Source organism: Lacerta agilis, chromosome 4 (assembly GCF_009819535.1).
Source record: "Lacerta agilis isolate rLacAgi1 chromosome 4, rLacAgi1.pri, whole genome shotgun sequence".
Taxonomy (NCBI): domain Eukaryota; kingdom Metazoa; phylum Chordata; class Lepidosauria; order Squamata; family Lacertidae; genus Lacerta; species Lacerta agilis.
Genome location: NC_046315.1, coordinates 52,656,396 through 52,676,735, shown reverse-complemented (window position 1 = coordinate 52,676,735; position 20,340 = coordinate 52,656,396). Strand labels below are relative to the sequence as shown.

The window sequence follows — 20,340 nt, the reverse complement described above, 5'->3', positions numbered from 1 at the left end:
ATTATTAGAGCAGAACTTTGGCTCCCTTGCCACTCCAGGATCCAGCGGCGCAAGAAGTCAAGAGAGAAACTTCCCCTGCTAAAAATACGCAACACATTGTATTGGGAGTCTGCCCCTTCATTTGACAGGATCCTTTGTCCTAGTTGGACAGAAGCCACGTTGGCTACCCTACACCTGAAGAGTCCCTGAGAGATGCATGATACTCATCACACTGCCCATTAGGAAAGTGCGCGCTTGTTTTTGGGTGAGATCGCCGAGGGAGTCGATCTCTAGAGTCGATCTCCTTTTCTCACGGCCCGCAGGGACGGGACAGGACGGATAACTTGAGGCCCCTGCTGCCGGGATAAAACAAGAAAACCTTTGCGCCGCGGTGCAGAAGGGGAGGCGGGCTGGGGGCTGCGCAGCGAGCGAGCGACGAGGCCCTTTTGTCCTGTCCTACAAGTCCCATGACGCTCGGCGAAGTTCTGCGGTTGCCACAGTAACGGAGACCTGAAAACAACTCCTTCCGCCCATGTAGCCCAAGGAACCAGGTAACGTGGACAGAGGATCGGCGGGGTGGAAGCTTCTGTCTGAGCGCGGGAGAAGGGAAGAAGACTAAGCCCTGAGCTGCACAGGGAATAAGAGTTGTTCTTGGTCCTGGCTCTGGGTAAGAGAGGTCCAGGAAGGTTAAGGCGGAGCACGTGGGGTGGGGGGGATCATAAAGGGACCAACACGGCTACCCACCTGTGACAAAGGGACTGTTAGGAGGCGCGCTCTTTCGGGGGGCAGCAGATCTTCTACCTTCTCCTTCCTCTTGAACTTGCCGGAATTGCTTCTGTCGTTTACCCCCCGCGACTCCTCCAGCCCCACCAATCGGGTGAGGGGGAAGCCACCCGCAGTGAGATTGCAGCCCTATACCTAGCTAGCTCCAGGGTTTACTAATCCCGTGGGGCAGTGATATTTCCCCCCAACATTTCCTCTGATTTAATTTTTAAAACTTTTCAGAAGTTTTTTTTTCTTTTTTCCTTCTCCCACCACTATTGTCCTATGTCACTTCTCAAGCGCTTGCTTGCTTTGTCCTTGCCTTTCTCTGAATCTCAGAATTCAGCTTCATTTATATAAAAGCTGCGTAGTAGAGGGCTCAGCAAGTTAAACATGTTTTTAAATGTGTAAGTGAAAGGTAGTTCATATAGTCAGGGGCCTTTGGTTCTTTGTGGGCTTCTGCAGTAGCAAACGGTGACTTGCCGTTCCCCTTTCTCAGTTTAATTGCCAAGGCTAATGCTGTGGCTGCATACGTTTGTCTGGAGGCAGTTTGGGCCGACACAAAAATTTCCCATGCAAGTTTAAATCCTTTGCATTGCAATCCTTTGCATTGCAATATAACAGTCAATACTGTTACTTTTGTTTAAGCCTTTTTAGTTCCTTGAGAGAACTCAGAACTCAAGGAATGTTCATGAGGAATTGCAGTTCCTGGATGACAGTGCTAATAATATAGTCTATAGTGCAATCACATCACATCTTTGGAAAGTAAACTATATAATAAAGGTGACAGAAACTGGGGATTTATTGGTGCAGAATTAGAGCAAACTACTTACAAAGGACAAGGCCCTGAGTAAGCAGTGACAAAACAGCATAATTTCAATTTCTGACAAGCACCATGTTCTTTTTGTGGTTTTCAATATAATTGACAATCCTCTTGACTTTGGTAGGCTGTGGATCTGTAACAATGGAATGATGGCTTCAGAAGACTACATTATCCATTTTGTAGTCCAAGAAGACAATACATGTGAACAAGTTACAAAAAGTAGAAGTCCAAGTGATTCTCCTAGTAGAGTCTGCAAGAGCACCCAAAGCAAATGCAGCACTAAAGTTAGCCACTGTAGTAAGTGTTCCAGTCAGTGTGGAACTTTTCAGCTCGACTATTCCAACGACTTCAACCAGGATGTTTCAAGAAGGGCTAGCAGCAGTAGCAGCAGTTATTCAGAGCAGGACAACTGCAGAAATTCTCAAGTCTACTATTATGAAGATTTCCACACATACTCTTCAGAAACCCCTTGCAGCAATGGCAGTGGCTACAGCAGTATTTTAGAACAGCCAGAAACCAAAGAGGAGGAATTATCAATGAAAACAAAGGAAAATAATCACCAAGCCAAAGGTAAGAAGGTGGTGGACCACACTGATCACTGCTAATGTTAGCTTACTGTTGACTGATTATGACAGAACTAATGAAGACCAAGGCTTTGCTGGGGAACTGGCAGTTGTGCTTCTCCATTTTTATTGCTGAAGTGCCCCTGCTTCAAATGCTATATTTTTTGGAAACCTCTTGTCTGTAGGAAGAAGCATTAAAAAGAGGGAGAGCAGGGGGCAGAGGAAAGAAAGGCAGGGCAAAACCAGATGGAAAGGAGAGTTGAAGTCAACCAGTGCCTGCTTGTAAGTTATATTTGGCTAGACGTTCCCATAGCTTTGTGGGCAGCCCTCCGGAGTCTATGACAGCTCTCCATCCCAGCACTAGTATTTGGGTATGGCAGTCTGTGGGTGAAGTTCTGAGGCGAAGTTAACCTTCAGCATTACCTTCAAGCTTTGTAGTTTTCATGTGTGCCAAAGTCACAAACAAAAATTTAAAGTATTATGAATGAAAACAAATGATGGCAGTGGCATAGTAGAATCTATAATCCACCACATTATTTCAGAACTACCTGTTATCTTGAAAAACTTGTGTGTAAAAACTTGTGTGTAAGAGATATGCCCCATATATATTTTGCAACACTCCCTCCTCCAGCATCTGCTCCAAAGAATATTAAATCCCAAATGAAACTAATTGATTTACTTGAGGGAAATTGCTATGGCTTCTTCTTCCTTGAAAGGAAAGCTCTGAACTGTTGGAAGGCAATAAATGAGCATCGTCCCGGTAACTTTATTGATTTCACACCTGCTTCTTCCGATCATGCAATGTTTTCAAGCAAAAAAGAGACGCAATATGTTTTTTATTTGCTATGAAGGCATGCTAATGCATCTCTAGCCGACCTTCCTTCCTTCCCCATCACCCTGCAATGTAATGATAACAATGCCCTTCTCCTTTTGCCTTTGTCTAGGCAAACTTCCCCTGTATTCATCCATTCTATTTTCCACCCCAACATGTCACTGCCCTTGCTCATTGTTTCCCTACCACAATCACAGTGTGCTTTGCATGCTATGTCCAGAGTTCTCCCCAGACCCAGCATCAACACATGGCATCCTCAGTCACCTTTCAGAACAGGGTGCACCACTGAATCCTGGTCTGGGCCTCCTGTTGACTACTGAGCGCCCTCCCCACTTGGGGGTCTGGGACCTGCTATTTGAATTTGCAACAATGCCCCCCTAACATAGTATGGATCTGGGCACCGTGGGAAATTAAAATGGCAATGCTAATTAGGGGTATGGATGCCACCATTTTAATTTCCCACAGTGCTTTGGAGTGATGCTACATTGTGGCGATGTATTGTGAAATATTAAAATTCCCCTACCCAGACCCGCCCGCCTCCCAGGAATCCGACATTAATGGTGACTGCCACACTGATGAATGCCAGGTAATCATGTCAGGAGAACCTAGAAACAAGCCACCAAACCTGGAGCCAACACTGACTTTCTGTTCTTTTACATATGGAGATACACACACACACACACACACACACACACATATATATGAATGTAGGTTGCATAGACCTAAATAAAGCTTCATTTATGGACATGCACATTGCTTTAACTTTTCTGAATCTGTGCTTTACTCTAAAGGAGCTGAATTACATGCAGCTTACACTATCTACTGTCTAATGAGCATGATGCCCATTAATTAACAAACCCTGTTTTGAAAATCTGTAGAACCTGTAACTCTTCGAAAGGAGTTACAGAAAAACAGTGTTTGAACATCATAGGGAGTGAAGGCATAGAATAATATGAATAGAATGTCTTGAAGTGGTCTGCAGACTATAAAAAAGAGAAAAATAATAATTTCCGCATAGAAGTAAAATATGTTTACAATTCCAAGTAAAAAAACCAAAAACCTAAAACTGAATTTTGTATTGGATCCTCACCATAGCTGTCAACTTTTCCCTTTTATTGCGAGGAATCCTATTTGAAATAAGGGAATTTCCCTTTAAAAAAGGGAAAAGTTGACAGCTATGATCTTCACTAAGACAACTAAAAATTGAAAAGAAAGAAAAAGTTTAAAAAATGAAATTAAAATAGAGGGGATATTTGTCTGGATGGATTTATTCCCTCAGAATTCAGAACCCAAATCTCTTTTTTTCTGACTAGCGGCCTTTACCTCAAACGAGGTTACCTTTCCAATCACTTACTGATCAGTTCCTTGGAATCGAAAGTTTGTTTTGCCTTTCTTTTGCTTTCCAGGACTTCATATTCCTTAGTAAGGGCTCTAGTGTTTGGCGGGGCAGAGTGGGATGGAGGAGCTTCCCAACACCAGTTTCACTTCTGGGTACCAGAAGTGGGAGGTGGGAAGCTGGTTCAGTGCAGCAGCACGTAGTTTGGCCAATCTGATGCTCCCTCGCCTCTCTGCCTCGCCTCTGCCCCTCTCAATAACCAGCAGCGTCGCTGCCATTGGGAAGCCAGGTGAGCAGTGCAGCTCCCACCGCCCACCCACCCCACCGCCCGCCCACCCCCCACTACTCACTTTTTCGTTTTCTCTGATGTAAGAATGTGAAGAAATGCTGTGTGTATCTATTTGTGTTTTGCGTGCTTTTGAAAACATTTCTCTGACCTCTCATGTCGGAGTGTAACTGCCAACTTCGAGGCCTTCTTCAGTTACTGTGTTTTGCAAGCCTGTTTAGCAGTAGCTGCTTGGAGACAGCTTGTTCTTTTTAATACAACATTTCAAGATTGCTATTATTCCAGCAGGTATTTTAGACGGAATGCTTCTATAGTTTCCATTGGTTTCCATTTTTTTTTTTAACTTTCTGTATCTTAAAAAACCCGCTTCAAGTTAAGTTGTGGTTAAGTGGTATATAAATTATTTAAATAAATAAATGTTTTTTTTAAAAAAAAACAAACAAACAAACAAATAAAACAAGATGCCATTCAGGAATATATGGAGGCAAACCCTCCAGGACTGCTGCTGCTCCACAGTTGCATAATTTTTCTTGGACTAGTATTCCCAGATTTTTCTCCTGTTGAACATTGATGTCACCTGTATGAAATGGAGTCAGGTAAATTCTTTCCAGTATTCTGTGGGGAATTTACAGGTATTATTCATATTAATGCTGACATTTTACAAATGCTAACAAATGCACAATACCCTTTCTTCAAATACCTGCTTGTAGAACACACTGCCCATTGAAGTTAGGCAGCTCCATTATTGTACATGTTTCGTTGGAAGCTAAAAACTTACTTCTTTTTACAGGCTGTCACAGAATGATGACTTACAGGCAATATCAGGCTGCTTTATTTTTTTAAGAACTGTTACATCTGTTTTTACTTTTTGTATTTTAATGGATTGTTGTATTTTAGCTATGGTCTTTTGTAATGCTTAGAAGTTTATAACCATCCCAGATAATTTTTTTAAAATGTGTATAATATGAATGGGTCCCCACAAGCCTCAGACTTGTGATCCTTCCTCTCTCCCCCCCCCCCCGCCATACAGCTGCACAGTAGAGATCAGAATCTTTCATGTCTACTTTTGCATCTGGAAACTGGTTAACCACAGTTCCTTGTGTTGTTAACATTAACTATGGCTAGTTTAAAAGAAGCCAACTTCAAACCATGGTTTCTGCAGCTAGTTTGTTTGAATTAACCATAATTAATGCTGACCACAGTTCTGGCTCTGGGCAACATAATAATTTTTGGTTAACTGAGAGCTGCCGAACTCCTCACAATCTATGGGAGGAGGAGGGTATGCGAGTCTGAGGCAACATTATGCCTCATTCAAAGTATGCTGATCCATCTTTAGTATGATGTTTGTAAATTGCCACACACATTCACACATGTCTAATCTTTTAGTTATTTAAGGAGACCTCAAGTGTGATCACCTGTATGGGTTGTCACTCTGATTGTATCAGTTATACAATCTTTGGGGAAATTGCAGTGAATTTTTTGATGCAATGAATACATAAGCTCAACATGTTTGAACAATAAAGTCTTTTGCACATTCTATCACTTCCTGAGGGTGTATTTAACTTTTAGTAAGCAACTTATACTGAAACGACAAAAAACCTCTAGATGTTCTTGGACTTAAGCCCCATCAGCCGCAGTCATCATGACCAATGGTCAGGGATGATGCAAGTTGTAATCCAGCAATATTTGGAGGATCACAGGTCCCCCATCTCTGTTATATAGACTTACATTCTCTTACTCTCTCTAGTCTTATACCAATTTAGCTTGTTTTGTTCTTCATGTAGGGGGTAAAACACTTCCTAAGAAGAAACAGCAGCAAAAGAGCTTTTTCAATACTAGCACTATAATCACTTCCCAGAAGAACAATGTAGCCTGCCGCTTATTGTCAGCCAGGCTTCACAAAGTTAAAGAGCTGAAAAATGAAGTGTCTGTTCTGAAGAAAAAACTGGAGGCATCTAACATGGAAAATCAGATCTTGAAGCGGCTTCAATATCGACATTTGAAAGCAATAAGTAAATACGAAAATGCAGAGACTAATCTGCCTGATCTTCTAGCAAAACAGTGTGGTGAAGTGAGGACTCTAAGGGTACTTCTTAGGAAATCTCAAGAGCAGGAGCGCAGTGCGTCCAAGAAACTTAGAGAAGTTGAGGCACAACTACTAAAGACAAAAGATACCTTACTGGCATTGCAGAAACTTTCACAAGACAAGAATCTCGCAGAAAGAGGAGAACTTAGACACAGGTTAAACACCCTCACACAAAGAATGGAAAATGGTGATAAGAAAATTCAGGTACTAATGCGCAGTGTAACTAGAATTACAGCAAAAAAATAATTAAAAAAATCAGAGTGCTGCTAGATTTCTAATTAACAGTCCTGGCCAAGCTATTGGTTCCTTAGTGTGCTGAGGCTTTCCTACCGTGTTTCCCTGAAAATAAGACACTGTCTTATATTTTTTTTCCTCAAGAAAACACACTATGTCTTATTTTCGGGGTATGGCTTATTTTCGGGGTATGGCTTATATTGCGCAAATGCATAGAAATCCTGCTACGGCTTGCCGGTATTTTATGGGTATGTCTTATTTTTGGGGAAACACGGTATTTACCTTAAGGATGGGGACAGCTCTGTACACAGATCACCATAACGCACACTGGACACCTGCTTAGGCAGGAACTCCATGTGCATAACTACACACTTGGAGCTTAGGAACCAGAACAGCTTATTTCAAAGCTATTATTATCGTATTTACTCGAATGCAATCCACACCTTTTTTGGCCAAATTACGTTGTGAAAATTAGGGTGTGCATTAGATTTGATGGTGCATTAGATTGCCATAAATACGGTAGTATTAAACCTTAGTACGTTCAGATTTTGTTTCATTTTAAATTGCAGTCTAGAGTTGTAGTGTTTGTTTTAGGTTTAGAACCTTGTGAATGGGAATCAATAGTTTTTTACATGGGGCTGGTCACTATTACTGCCTATTACAGACAAGGAATTGAGATTAACAGTATGGTTCTATACATGTATAGGATAGTAGCCTCAAAAGGCCTGGGTATAGTTATTTAGAAATAAGGCCCATTGAAATTAATGCTGCATCTGAGTAAATGTGTTTAGACTTGGATTAATAGTGAATTGCCTAAAGCCACTAAGGCAGCCCTGCCCTGCATCCTTGAGATGGGAAAAGAAACAGAGCAGGACCCATCAAGTCATCCCACACCTTAGAGTAGTCCATCATTTTAATACTAAAAGCAACTGCACAGCTCCGTATCTGCCAAAGTGAAGTTTCAGGTATATGAGTCAGTCCACACTTTATGTATGTTTGAGCCCTTCCTATTTTCTGCTTTGGAGTATGGAAGAAGAAACCCACTACAGGAGTAGGAATGGCTGAAGAGGCTTGTAGAACTGACTTAGCCTCACCATGTATTTTTCACTGACCCACTGTATTTATGTGGCTCTAATGCGCCATCAAATCTAATGTGCACCTCAATTTTCAAAACCTTCAAACCAAAAAGGTACTTGCTGGTGCCATCAAATCTAATGTGTGCCCTAATTTTTGCAGCATAATTTGGCCAAAAAAGGTGTGCATTACATTTGAGTAAATATAGTATTTTCACTACTAACTAACTGCTATGGGAATGGCAGATTCTCCTTCTAGATTTGAGGGAGAGGGAGAGAACACATGATACAATATTTCTGATTATGGATACAATTTCCTACCACACTTGTTTACCATAAGCAAACTTGTTCTTATTTAAAAAATCAAATTATTTTTAAGAGTCATATAAACCATTGATATCATTAATAAGAATGGGAATTTTCATCTTTCCAAAGAAGTTTATTAAAATTTGCAGTGTCTGTTGTAGTCCTTTGGTCCTGTTACATTTAATATTGTATAATTCTCAGTGGGCAGGAGATAAAGTACATGGTCATGCGTTTGTAATATCTTTAGGTCTTAGAAAAGCAGCTGCTGTTGAATAATACCTCCTTTAGTCATCAGTTAGCAGTTGAGAAGAAAAAGACTCTTGAAGCTCAGTTGATTACCACAAATTTGCAAATGGAAATCAAGTCACTTAACCAAAAAATCAAGGTATTTAAGCCTCAAGTTTATTTTACTATAAGAGAATTAGCAATTTATAGAGAGCATCTGCACATCTTACAATGTTTAGTACAGGTGAGAGGAGATGCTACTTTATAAACATGTATTCTAGTGCAAAAAAATCAAAGTATTCCTAAATGTGGCTATTAAACACTGAATGCGAGAACAGATTGATTATCTGGTTTCTTGTGTTTCAAGCACAGTGGTACCTCTGGTTACATACTTAATTTGTTCCGGAGGTCTGTTCTTAACTTGAAACTGTTCTTAACCTGAAGCACCACTTTAGCAAATGGGACCTTCCGCTGCCACTGCGCCTCCAGAGCACAATTTCTGTTCTTATCCTGAAGCAAAGTTCTTAACCTGAAGCGTTATTTCTGGGTTAGCAGAGTATGTAACCTGAAGTGTATGTAACCTGAAGCGTATGTAACCCAAGGTACCACTGTATCAGACATTATAAACTGTGAATGATAAAATATAGTGACATTTTGTTTGTTTATAATTAGATTCATGGCTGCTTTTGGGTCACATGTCCTCAAAAAGTAGTTTAATATACTATAATCCTTATAAAAGGCAATACAATTAACAAGAAAATCAGTTCACAAATTGAAACTAAGATAGCAGCTAGACAAGATAAAACATTGGCAGGGATTTTAAAAACCTTGTCAGATTGGTGAGTTTTAACTTTCTTTGGAGCAGGTTTGTCAAATCTCCCTTGGGAGTGTGTTCCACTGAATGGATGCAACTACATAAAGCTGCAGTGGTCCATTTGTAAAAAAAAAAAAAAAGCTACAAGTAAATAGTTAATACTGTTGCACAAATTTCAGATATGAAGCAAAGGTTGAGCTAAATACTCACCACCTTTGATTTTTGCTTTAGAAGTTACCCTTTTAGTAAAGGCTGAACTTGTAGTTCAACTTGTCATGCAAAGAATTAGTGCTTTCAATACCACATTGTCAGGAACAGCTGTGGTGCCATGGAGTCCCTCAGCAAATGCAAAATAGGGATAGGGAACATTTCTAGTCCTCAGGAGTCTCCTTGGGTCACACATGCTCCCCACTCACCAGCTAGCTCTGCTTTGTACCCCTTTTTTTGCCTGGCTGGAATGTGTCCTGTGAGTGTGAAGAAACTAGCCTCCTGCACAAATGTAAAATTCATATTTGTTGCTCTATCCGCTTTTGCCTCTGATCCCGCCCACCATTGGTATGTGGCCCCCAGAAGGTTGTCCAAAAGAGAATATGGCCTTTGGATGAAAAAGATTCCTCACCCCCCATTCTAAAAGGACATGCCAGAGAGAATTCTTGCATAGCTGTCAACTTTCCCCTTTTTTAAAGGGAAATTCCCTTATTCCGAATAGGATTCCTCGCAAGAAAAGGGAAAAGTTGACAGCTATGCTCAGGTGCAATCTCAGCCAAACAAGCTCCATCCTACTTTCAAGTAACAAATGATAGAATATTTGACCTGTTGAAATTATGACTAAGCAAAGATGCTTTTTATGGAGAATAAAATGATGGTGCTTTATGGATGATGCATAGTGAATTCAGCTAATTAGGCTACATAGATAAGTGAGGTCCATATAATAAACCGTATTGCATTTTTTTAGCTTACTGCTGTGTTTTTATAGGAAAAAGAACGAGAACTTGGTGTGAGAAATATTTATGCAAATCGGATGCTTAAAGGTCAACAGGACAAAAGTGGTTCAGAGTCTCCCCCCAAAGGTAGCATAATGTTTTTCTGCTCATTTTTAATGTGGAATGTCGCTTTCATGTGCCAAAACTCTATTGGAAAACTCTGCAGTATTTATTATTATTTTTAATGACCGCAATGTCTCCCTCCCTCTGACCAGCCTAAAAGAGATCCACTGATGCCACTGCCTCTGGCTCAGTGCTTTGCTGTTACTGCTCACTGAAAGAGTGGGTGGTATCACTGGTGAAATTCAAACAGAAAGCCCCAAAGGGTGGTGTTCCGGTGAGTGGAAGCGGCTGAGCTGCCTTGGGATCCACCAGATTCTGAGTCAGCTCCACTGCCAGCACATGATGGCACTGGGCCAATCTAGACCCACTCACTATGCCAGTCCCCGGCTGGTGCAGTGTAGAGGAGGTTTTTCTCTCCCCTGCTCCCCTTTCTACCCTGGCTGGAGTGAGCAGTAGCACCTGTGCTGCACATAGACAGCTGTTGCCCAGCCAGGGTTAGGAATTGCTCTGCCACCAGCAACTTGCTGAACTGGGGTTTCAGCAACAAATTCTAATTATCAGCAACAGTTTTGTATTTTAAAAAATCCTCAACATTATTTTACAGTTTTTTCATAACTTTATGGCTTTGAGAATGATTGGGCTGGGGGTAACCAGAAGTAAATTGGCCAGATTACTGTGCAAGATTTAAAACTTTGCATCATTGTCATTCCATAAGAAAAACCAATCCACTCTAATACACATTTAGGTACATAGCTCCCCCTAGTCCTCAGTATGCAATTTCTACTGTCCTGATTAAGTGTCTTGGGTAAGCCTGCATTTGATATCACACCAGCAAAATAAGAGTGCCTATAATATCATTTCAATTTTTGTTCAGTTGCAGGTATTACTAGTACATATTTGCAGTATATGTCATTGCATTTCCCTGCGCTCTGTAATTTTTGAAGGGCTGATGAAATACGCAAATGCAGCATCAAATGTTTAATTATAACACAAGCTATATCCAACAGCTTGGTTTACAGTTAGAAATATGGAGATGGTACAGTAAAGCAGCCTGTATATTGACTGCAGCCCTCATGGAACTCTCCCCTCACATAGGGTAGGGTTAACATTATAGCCCCTCCTGTTGAGCAGTTAAAGCTCCATGAATACTACTGCACAATATGTATCTAGGGGTGTGTATGTGTATATGTTTATCTATAGCTGTGTGTGAATGTGTGTATACACTTGTGTGCACACCTTTCTTTGTTTTTTTATAGTTGCAATCCTATACATATTTACCTGAAAGTAACACTCATTGAACTGAGTAGACATGTCTATCATTGTAAAGAAAGACAGCAATCTCCTGCACATTTTGGGGGGAGTAAGTCCAGCTATGGTGCCCACTTATGCATTGCTCTACCACAAGAGTATATGCACCAAACATAAAAAGACAAAAGGTGCACATTTGTATGTGCTAATTTCTATTCATAGATGCAAATTTAAAAACTAATAATAATAATTTATTTATACCCCACCCATCTGGCTGGGTTTCCCCAACCACTCTGGGCTGCTTCCAACAACATATTAAAATGCAGTAGTCCATCAAACATTAAAAGCTTCCCTAAACAGGACTGCCTTCAGTTGTCTTCTAAAAACTATTATACTGTATGTAAACTATTATAGTATGTAAACTATTGTGGTTTACATTTTACAGAAGGTGAACCAAATGATTTCCCATTCAAATCACTTCGAATAAACTCTTGTGCTAATGGGCATCCCCACTCCTTATCACCCACACCATTTCTTCAATTAATTACCCTACTCATCAATTGCCACATAATTAATTAGCCTTTATTAGTTCAACTAAATAAAAAATAAATTGGTGTGACTCCCTGTGAGATAAAATGGCAAGTGGGTGGTCTTTTCATTCTTCCTTTTTGTACTTAATTAAGCCAAAGACCGCTGTTCCACCATATGAACTTAAATCTCAATCATGGGGAAACAATGTCATTTCTGTTTCCTTTCAATGGACATCAGAAAAAGAAATGGCTACCTACCGGTATATGTAGCAGAAGCTATTTCCCAGCCAGGGAAATGGCATTTGAGGTTTCAGTTTTGCAGCAGCAAGGTGGCAGAACAGCTCAGCTGCTCGCCTGCTTTTTGCTTAATTAAGTAAAAAAAGGGGGGGGGAGATAGCGAAGACCACCCACTGGTGAATTCGTCTCATCTTGTATGTCCAGTACTGGACTAAAGCAGAGGACCTTGAAGTACCAACCTCCCTGAGGACATTGAGATGCAACTGGCTTTGCTTGTGTGTGTAGCTAAAAGGTAGGTTTCTCAGTAAGCCACAAAACAAAAAGTAACACCTTACTCTAGCTTTTTCAAACAACTTGGACTGTTTAACGTATGCCACACCAAATGAGTCTTTAAAAAGTGGGAAGGAGGGACCCCAGCTTCATGGAAGAGGACCTACTTTGCATGTAGAATCTCCAACATCCCCAATTAGTACTGAGGATGCACTGTCTAAAATCCTGAAGAGCCACTGCCGGTTGGTGGAGATAGTCCAAGCAATTGCAATTCCTGAAGCACCATTGCAATGACCCAAACATTCAGTCCAAGTTGGTAGGCTAGTGGCAGCATTTCACACTGTAGCTTCCAGGCAGTCTTATCTATAACATGTTATAGTGCCTGATCCTGGATGTTACCAGAACATCCACTGACCCGACTTTTAAGGGAAAGTTAATAAGTCAAGAAAAGGCTGAATACCATCTCCCTGAATTAATGAAGCACCTGCCCATAGAACTTTTGTCTCCTCAGGATTGAATTTCAGTTTATTGTCGCATATTTAGCCCACCACCAATTCCAGACATAAGCATTTCATATTCATTTTTCAGGAGTGCAGAGGGGATACGTCTCAATATTTACTTCCTCTTGTCTTTTTATAGCTGTCAATGTCTCCAAGTCAGTACAAGTAGATGTGAATATAGAAGCAACAGCTCTTCAAAAGCACAAGGCAGAGAAAAGTTCCATTGTTTTAAAAGAGGTATGGCAGATCTGAATTAATCCTTTTAGAACTCTAAACCACTCTTATTCATGCTGTGTTGTGCCTTATACACTGTAATGAATCCAAATAAGAACTCTGGCCAAAAGTTTTAACCAAAAAACATACGTGCCTTATAGCTTCATTTCTTCCTGCAAATTGCAGATTCCTTAACATTTATTCAGTTTCCTGAATCATATTAAAGTGACATTGTGAAAATAACATTGTCCTCATTGAAATAATTTTACTTCATCATTGAGGTAACTCCCCCACCCCCACCCCCCCATCTCCCCATCCCGCCCACTTCTTTCTCCCTTTTCTTCCTAACGTCTCAACAAAAATGTTACATGGAAAAAATACAAGAGAGACATTGCACATACCTTTGTAAATCAAGAAAATCTTTAATAAAAAATACTTTATAAAAAAATCATTGAGGTGACTCCAGCTTGCATGAAACACTGAGCCAAATGCTGGCTTATTGCAAACAAGCAAATACGCTGGTTCCTAAAGTAAGAACCATGGTGGCAGCTGCACTCTTCCTAAGCCCTGTGTGGCTATCATGACCTGTGGCTAAGCCATGATTTGTCTTTGTCTTTTGATGGAACATTGGTTCATGGTTTGTCTTGCTCCAAATAAGCCATGAGCTATAGGCTTCTTACTGGCTTGGCACTCATAGTTTTTCAGGGCTAATGCATTACTTGAGTTAGTGTTACGTGCAAAGCAGGCCTACGGCTGTGAACCACCCTGACACCTGTGGGTACAGGGTGGTATATAAATTTATTAAATAATAAAATAATAATAGGAAGAGGGACTTACTTTTTAGTAAACACGCTGAGGATTGTTGTGTTAGCTTGCGTAAACAAGTCCAATTGCTATAAATAAGGGCTAGATAAGACACAAGATATTCACAAGGAACCTAATGTTGTACAATTTGCTCTTGGCACAGCTGTGTGAACACCCAGTGAAAAAATCTGTGCAACTACCTCCACCATATATTAGAGTATGACTGCACCATCCTCTGCTTTGAAGAGGCTATTGAGATAGTAATTACATTTTAGCAACAGGATAGTGGAGGGAAAAGGGGTCGTGAACTTAAATTGCCATGCACCATTTCTCTTCACCACTCCTATACTTGATAAGGACATGAAAGAGAAACTGTGGGCTTCTCATTGCATATCAGTTTTTGTCCAGTTCCTGGATAAGAGCAGGAAATGACAGACATGTTTGCATTGCACACTTTTCATGGGTTGTACCACTATGTTGGGAGATTCAGGACAGGGAAGAAGTACTTCTTCACATGGTACATAGCAGTGATGGTCAACAGCTAAGATGACTTTAAAAGGGTTTTAGGCAGATTCATGGAGGACAAGGTCATCAATGGCCTAGTCTTGATGGCTCCATTTCCTCCAGAATCAAAGGCCTATATCCCTGGGTACCAGTCACTGAGCATCTTGAGCAGGAAAGTGCTGTTGTGATCATGTTCTATTTGTGAGCCATTGGCATCTGTGTAAGCAGAATGCTGACATAAACCTTTGGTCTGATCCAGGTGGCATCTTAAGTTCTTACAACAGGACTGGTGAAGAAAGCAAAAAACCCTCCCTTCCACTTTGTTTCTGTGATTTATGGTCAGAAAATCACAGGGGGCAAGTCTTTGTTTTATTTAACAGACATTTTTCTACTCTGACTGAGCCTCTTGGGCTTGCTGATCGGAAGGTCAGTGGTTCGAATCCCCACGACGGGGTGAGCTCCCGTTGCTCTGTCCCAGCTCCTGCCAACTCAGCAGTTTGAAATCATGCCAGTGCAAGTAGATAAATAGGTACCGCTGGGGCGGGAAGGAAAATGGCATTTCCATGCGCTCTGGCACTCGTCACGTTCCTCCATGCGCCAGTAGCGTTTTAGTCATGCTGGCCACATGACCCGGAAAGCTGTCTGTGGATAAATGCCAACTCCCTCGACCTGAAAGCGAGATGAGCACTGCAACCCCATAGTCGCCTTTGACTGGACTTAACCATCCAGGGGTCCTTTACCTTTACCTTCCTGTGTTGTGGACTTTAGTGTGTTGGGACTCATGATCCCACTCATTTTAGACCATCTCCAAACAAAGTATGAGGTTGAAGCCAGCATAGTCTTAAATTAATTTGAGAGGAGTTCAGATAGATTATGTCTACTTTCTGGAGGCAAATTAGGTCACGGATTGAGAACTGAAAACTATCCACCACTTGCTGCTATTCAAAGACATTTGAAAGCTACAAAGTGCAAATCCAACTGACGTATGTGTTTGTATTTCTATTATTTCTTTAGGAGTTGACAACCAAAGATATTAATTTCAAAGTCAAACTACGTGATGTGGATAAAGAGATGGAATCAAAAACAGAAGTTCATCAAAATCAAAAATTAACAATGCAACAGATTTCGAATATAGCATGCACAGGTATCTTAACGGTATTTCAAATCTGTTATGTCTACAGATTTAGCAAACCTTTCAGCAGCAGTAGAGAGTCTTTTCTCAGCCCAAAGGGCAGATTATTTTAGTGTAATACTCTTAAGACAGGCTGGATGGGGCCAGACCCAAAAGGAACAGTACCAGACAGGCAGTCACTCATTTCACATATAAACACAATCATACACACTGCCCCTTCTGCCCTCTGCTCAACCTACCTCTTCTCAGCTGACACATGAAATTCAAAACACACAACAGACGTAACCGGCTGATAAATTAGTCTCAATATAGCATCATTTTACATATAAACGGTATAATATAGAACTAGAAACCAATATACATAGATGCAAACATTCTACTGAAATCTATGACATCAAATGTCAGCACGTCTCGCGCAACCCACATAATTCAGATAAAAGTTCCAAGGTACAAAGGTTTTATATAGTCTTGCCAGTCCGCAACATAGGAGTGTAGTTGCCACAAGGAGTATGATAAATGTTGTGGAGTCTGGTGATGTTCCTGTAGTCTCGCCAAGAGATAAAGGTAAAGTTGCCACGAAGAAACAAAGCAAACCAAAAGGACAAGGTAATCCAGATTACAGTCCTTGTTTCGCCAAAATGGCTTCATCAGCAAAGAATGTACTATATATTGTAAAGAAATATAAATCAGTATGACATTTGATGTCATAGATTTTGGTAGAATGTTTGCATCTATGTATATTGGTTTCTAGTTCTATATTATACTGTTTATATGTAAAATGATGCTATATATATATTTTTAAATACATTTTAACTTTTTCAAAACATCAACAAAATACAAACAACAAACACACTAGAACTATTATACAATAAAAAACAAAAACTTATTCATTTAAACTACTACTTTCCTTAACATTGTGGATTGACTTCCTCACGTCTGCCCTTCCTGCATTGTCTCACATCTTTAGTAATTTCTTTACATTGTATAACCTTGTTTTACAAAAAATCCTATCCAATTTTTTAAACTATTATCTTAATTCATTATCTCCAAATTCCTTAACACTTAACATAAGGTAATTCTAAATCTGCAGTCTAATTTATCTTCCAAGTTACATCTACATTTCAATCTTACTATAATTTTTTAAATACAATTTAAATTTCTTCCATTCTTCTCCCACCGCGTCATCCCTCTGGTCACGGAGCTTCCCGGTCATCTCAGCAAGTTCCATATAGTCCATCATTTTCATCTGCCATTTTTCAATCATTGGTAATTCCTCTGTCTTCCAGTTTTTAGCTATCAAAATTCTAGCTGCTGTTGTGGCATACATAAACACAGTTCTATCACATTTTGGGATAAAATGATGCTATATTGAGACTAATTTATCAGCCGGTTACATTTGTTGTGTGTTTTACATACTGTTGTACGTGACCTTGTTTTTTTGGGTATTAGACATGAAATTCAGCTAAGCAGTGGGTGGGTAGTTCCCAGTAGCTGATTTGCTAAGGGTGACAATTCTGCGTTTAAGATCATTTGTAGTAACTAAATCTATAGATGTGCCTGCAGTTTTTAAATTTCTGTCTGAATATAAAAATTGTGATATAAAAATGTTATTGACTGACTTCTAAGAACTTTTACTGCTGAAATAATAATATTCTTTTGTAGAGTTATTAGGGGAAGAGATATGTCCAAATACAGAAAAACCTTTCAGATGTGAAAACCTAGAAAGACAGAAAAACAGGAGAGAAAGACAAAAGCTTAACTTGTTGAAAGAAGAGTTTGAGAAATTAAGGACAGACCAAGCATTGGAGTCCACACATGACATCCAACAAAAAATGAATAACCAGGAAGAAGTTGCAACTGAAAAACAAGAAAATGAGCCAAAACAAGTGAGCTGTGATAAAATGGAAACAGTAACACAAAGATACAAAACACCATCCACATTAAAGAAACAGTATGTATTTTCAGAAGCTGTTGAAAATTTGCATCAGGGATACCCTTCAACAGGTCCACTGTCCAACACAAGCACCACCTGCAGTAGTAGACAAGTGAATAGACACCAGGGTGAAATAGCTGAGTTGAAGGCAGAAAATTCAAGCAGTGCCTATGAACCGTCATTTGGTAAGGTTAACAAAACAAGGCAAAAGGACATCACGTCAACGCATGGCAAAGAACACATTCCTGCAGTATCAACAGAAAAGAAAACTACTCTTATGGAAGAACTCTTTGGTCCAAGCTGCATCTTAAAGGACAGTCACTCAAAACTGAATTTAAAAGAGGCAGGTAAGGAAAAAAAAACTTTGATGAGTGAAAAGGCTTATGAGATTTCACAAGTCAATGATGGTTTGCAGTGTGGCGATTCCAAACAAGCCCATATAAAGGTTTTCCATACATTTGCCTTCCTGGAAAACTTTAAATAATTACTGCCATAATTTAACAATGTTTTCATCTTAAAACACACACAGTATGTGGAAATAATTCATTAACTGCTGCAGACTGGGTTTCCCCCCAGAGAAAGTTTCATTTACCATAAGAGGTAGACATTTTATATTCCATTGCAGGAAAACATGCACACAAGATATTTTATCAGTTTATATTTAACAATGAAATCATCATATTGCAGTGCATTTTTAAAAATTAAAATGAAGCACAATGACAGGTCTATTACTAGAGCTCTAAATAAGAATACATTGAAAAGAATTGCATTGAATAGGCATTGGTGGTAAAGCTTATTGGGGGGAAAGACAGTTAATGCGTATTTACAATAGAAAAATGAGGCACTGGATAACCTTTCTCACTTATTCCATTCCACAAAGCCTCTTAAATGAATGCAGTGATTCAAATTATCTACATGGTTCCAGTTAGGAAAGTGAATGCTTAGATGAAGTGGCCTTCAAATAGGGCGCTTTTGACCCATCCATGTTGATTTGTGTAATCTGATATAAACATAATGGGTGCAAGTTATGGGACTGTTGCCAGAAAGAATGACAGTATGGCCTATTTTATTAACTCTCAAATTTGGCCATCTTCAGACTACACAGACTAATTCATCTGTCTATACAAATTTCTCAGTGCAGGAAGATATGTTGCTAAAAGTAATTTCTATGGTTATAATTGGATATCCATATTTTTTTTACTATTGTAACTGAACCCCAAATATGGAAAACAGGTAACATTCAAAACAGCCATTAAAAGCTCTTCTTCTAATCAAACATTCTTGGTAATTTAAATATTAAATATTGTGCTACCCACAACTTTGTTCTCTTTTATTTTCCTTCTTAGAACACAAAATATTGAACATAATTAGTACAAAGTGGTGTCAATATATACAAGAGGATCCAGTATGATTAAACACACACAATTGTAACAATGTATCACTTCATCTGTTCCTAACAAAAGGAGATAGATCTTACTGCCATGATTTACCTAGAGCACTTAGGATCAGGGAAGCTGTACACCAGCACCACTTCAGTGGTACAGTATTCTGTTAAAGCAGCAGACATGGGCTCAATATGAGTGGGAGAGGAACATGTGCTGCAGACAGAGCCAGCGGATCACCTGGGCAGCAGAGGGAGTCATAGCATTGTGTTAAGAACTGTATTATTCCCTACATGGGAACCTAAAAGCTTTCAGTCATCAAATGGGTACAGATTTAGCACAAACCTATCCAGCAAGTTTATTTGTGTCAATGGTTGTTTGGAAATTTTATCTAACATGTCAGTTCTCACATCTCCTCCTTCTATTTCTTACACACAAGTGGCTAGAATAAAATACGCATCATGCTGAATTCTCTAAGCAAAAACACAGCATGTGGACAAGAGGGGAAGAAAGAGCCACTGTTACATAAAGCAAACACCCTTCCAGTAATATATTGATACTAATAAAAATATTATTAAAGAAGAATCAGAGGAGGAAGGAAGGAATTGATATCAGGCAGATACAATCAAAAATAGAATATGTGCTAGATTAGCTGGAAAGTTCCTGGCCATAAAAAATGTTGGACCTGTATGCTCCCCCTCTCCTCATACAATGCCTTAAGGGGACCTGTGATTTCATAATAACTTACTAAGCGGAATCTGAAACTATAAACTGATCCTCATTTTAGATCTTAGCCTGATGTAATGAATGGGGAACTGTAGTTCTCATGAGTGAAGTGCTAAAGCTTCAATCTTGTAGTTCCCTGGATTGAATTGCTAAATTGGTAGAATGTGGACTTGACACTTGTTCCTAGCTTAGTGAACTATGGTATATTATGTCTCTGTACTGTGGTAGTGGAGTAGAACAGTCAATAATAACATGTTTGACAACACTAAAATTACAATAGAAAAACAAATGTGGACAAAGTTAAAGAAAACACATTATTTTAAAAAGCTATTTTCCTTTCACTTTTAAAATGTCTACATGGCTTTAAAACCATTACATGCACACAGGCTGCAATCCTAACCTCACTTAACTGGAATTAAGACCCACTGATTTCAATGGGACTTACTCTGAGTAGCCATTGTTAGGATTGAACAACTATCAATTTAAATAGAACTTA

General features: G+C 39.7%; 1 protein-coding gene across 1 annotated transcript; it reads left to right on the top strand.

Moving 5' to 3' along the window:
• The first annotated feature begins 395 nt into the window (after positions 1-395).
• LCA5L (lebercilin LCA5 like) lies at positions 396-19,054 on the top strand. The gene is made up of 8 exons (XM_033147047.1): positions 396-530; positions 1,689-2,134; positions 6,366-6,871; positions 8,528-8,665; positions 10,296-10,389; positions 13,290-13,387; positions 15,686-15,815; positions 17,466-19,054. The coding sequence occupies exons 2-8, from the start codon at positions 1,711-1,713 to the stop codon at positions 18,218-18,220; spliced, it is 2,145 nt and encodes a 714-aa protein (XP_033002938.1). The 5' UTR covers positions 396-530; positions 1,689-1,710; the 3' UTR covers positions 18,221-19,054.
• The last annotated feature ends 1,286 nt before the right edge of the window (positions 19,055-20,340 follow it).

What these genes read in the sequence shown, in the direction of transcription:
- LCA5L (XM_033147047.1), top strand. Translation starts at nt 1,711, where the DNA reads ATGATGGCTTCAGAAGACTACATTATCCATTTTGTAGTCCAAGAAGAC. An exon ending in AAATAATCACCAAGCCAAAG is followed by an intron (nt 2,135 to 6,365) that starts GTAAGAAGGTGG and finishes TTCTTCATGTAG; the next exon opens with GGGGTAAAACACTTCCTAAG. An exon ending in CACTTAACCAAAAAATCAAG is followed by an intron (nt 8,666 to 10,295) that starts GTATTTAAGCCT and finishes GTGTTTTTATAG; the next exon opens with GAAAAAGAACGAGAACTTGG.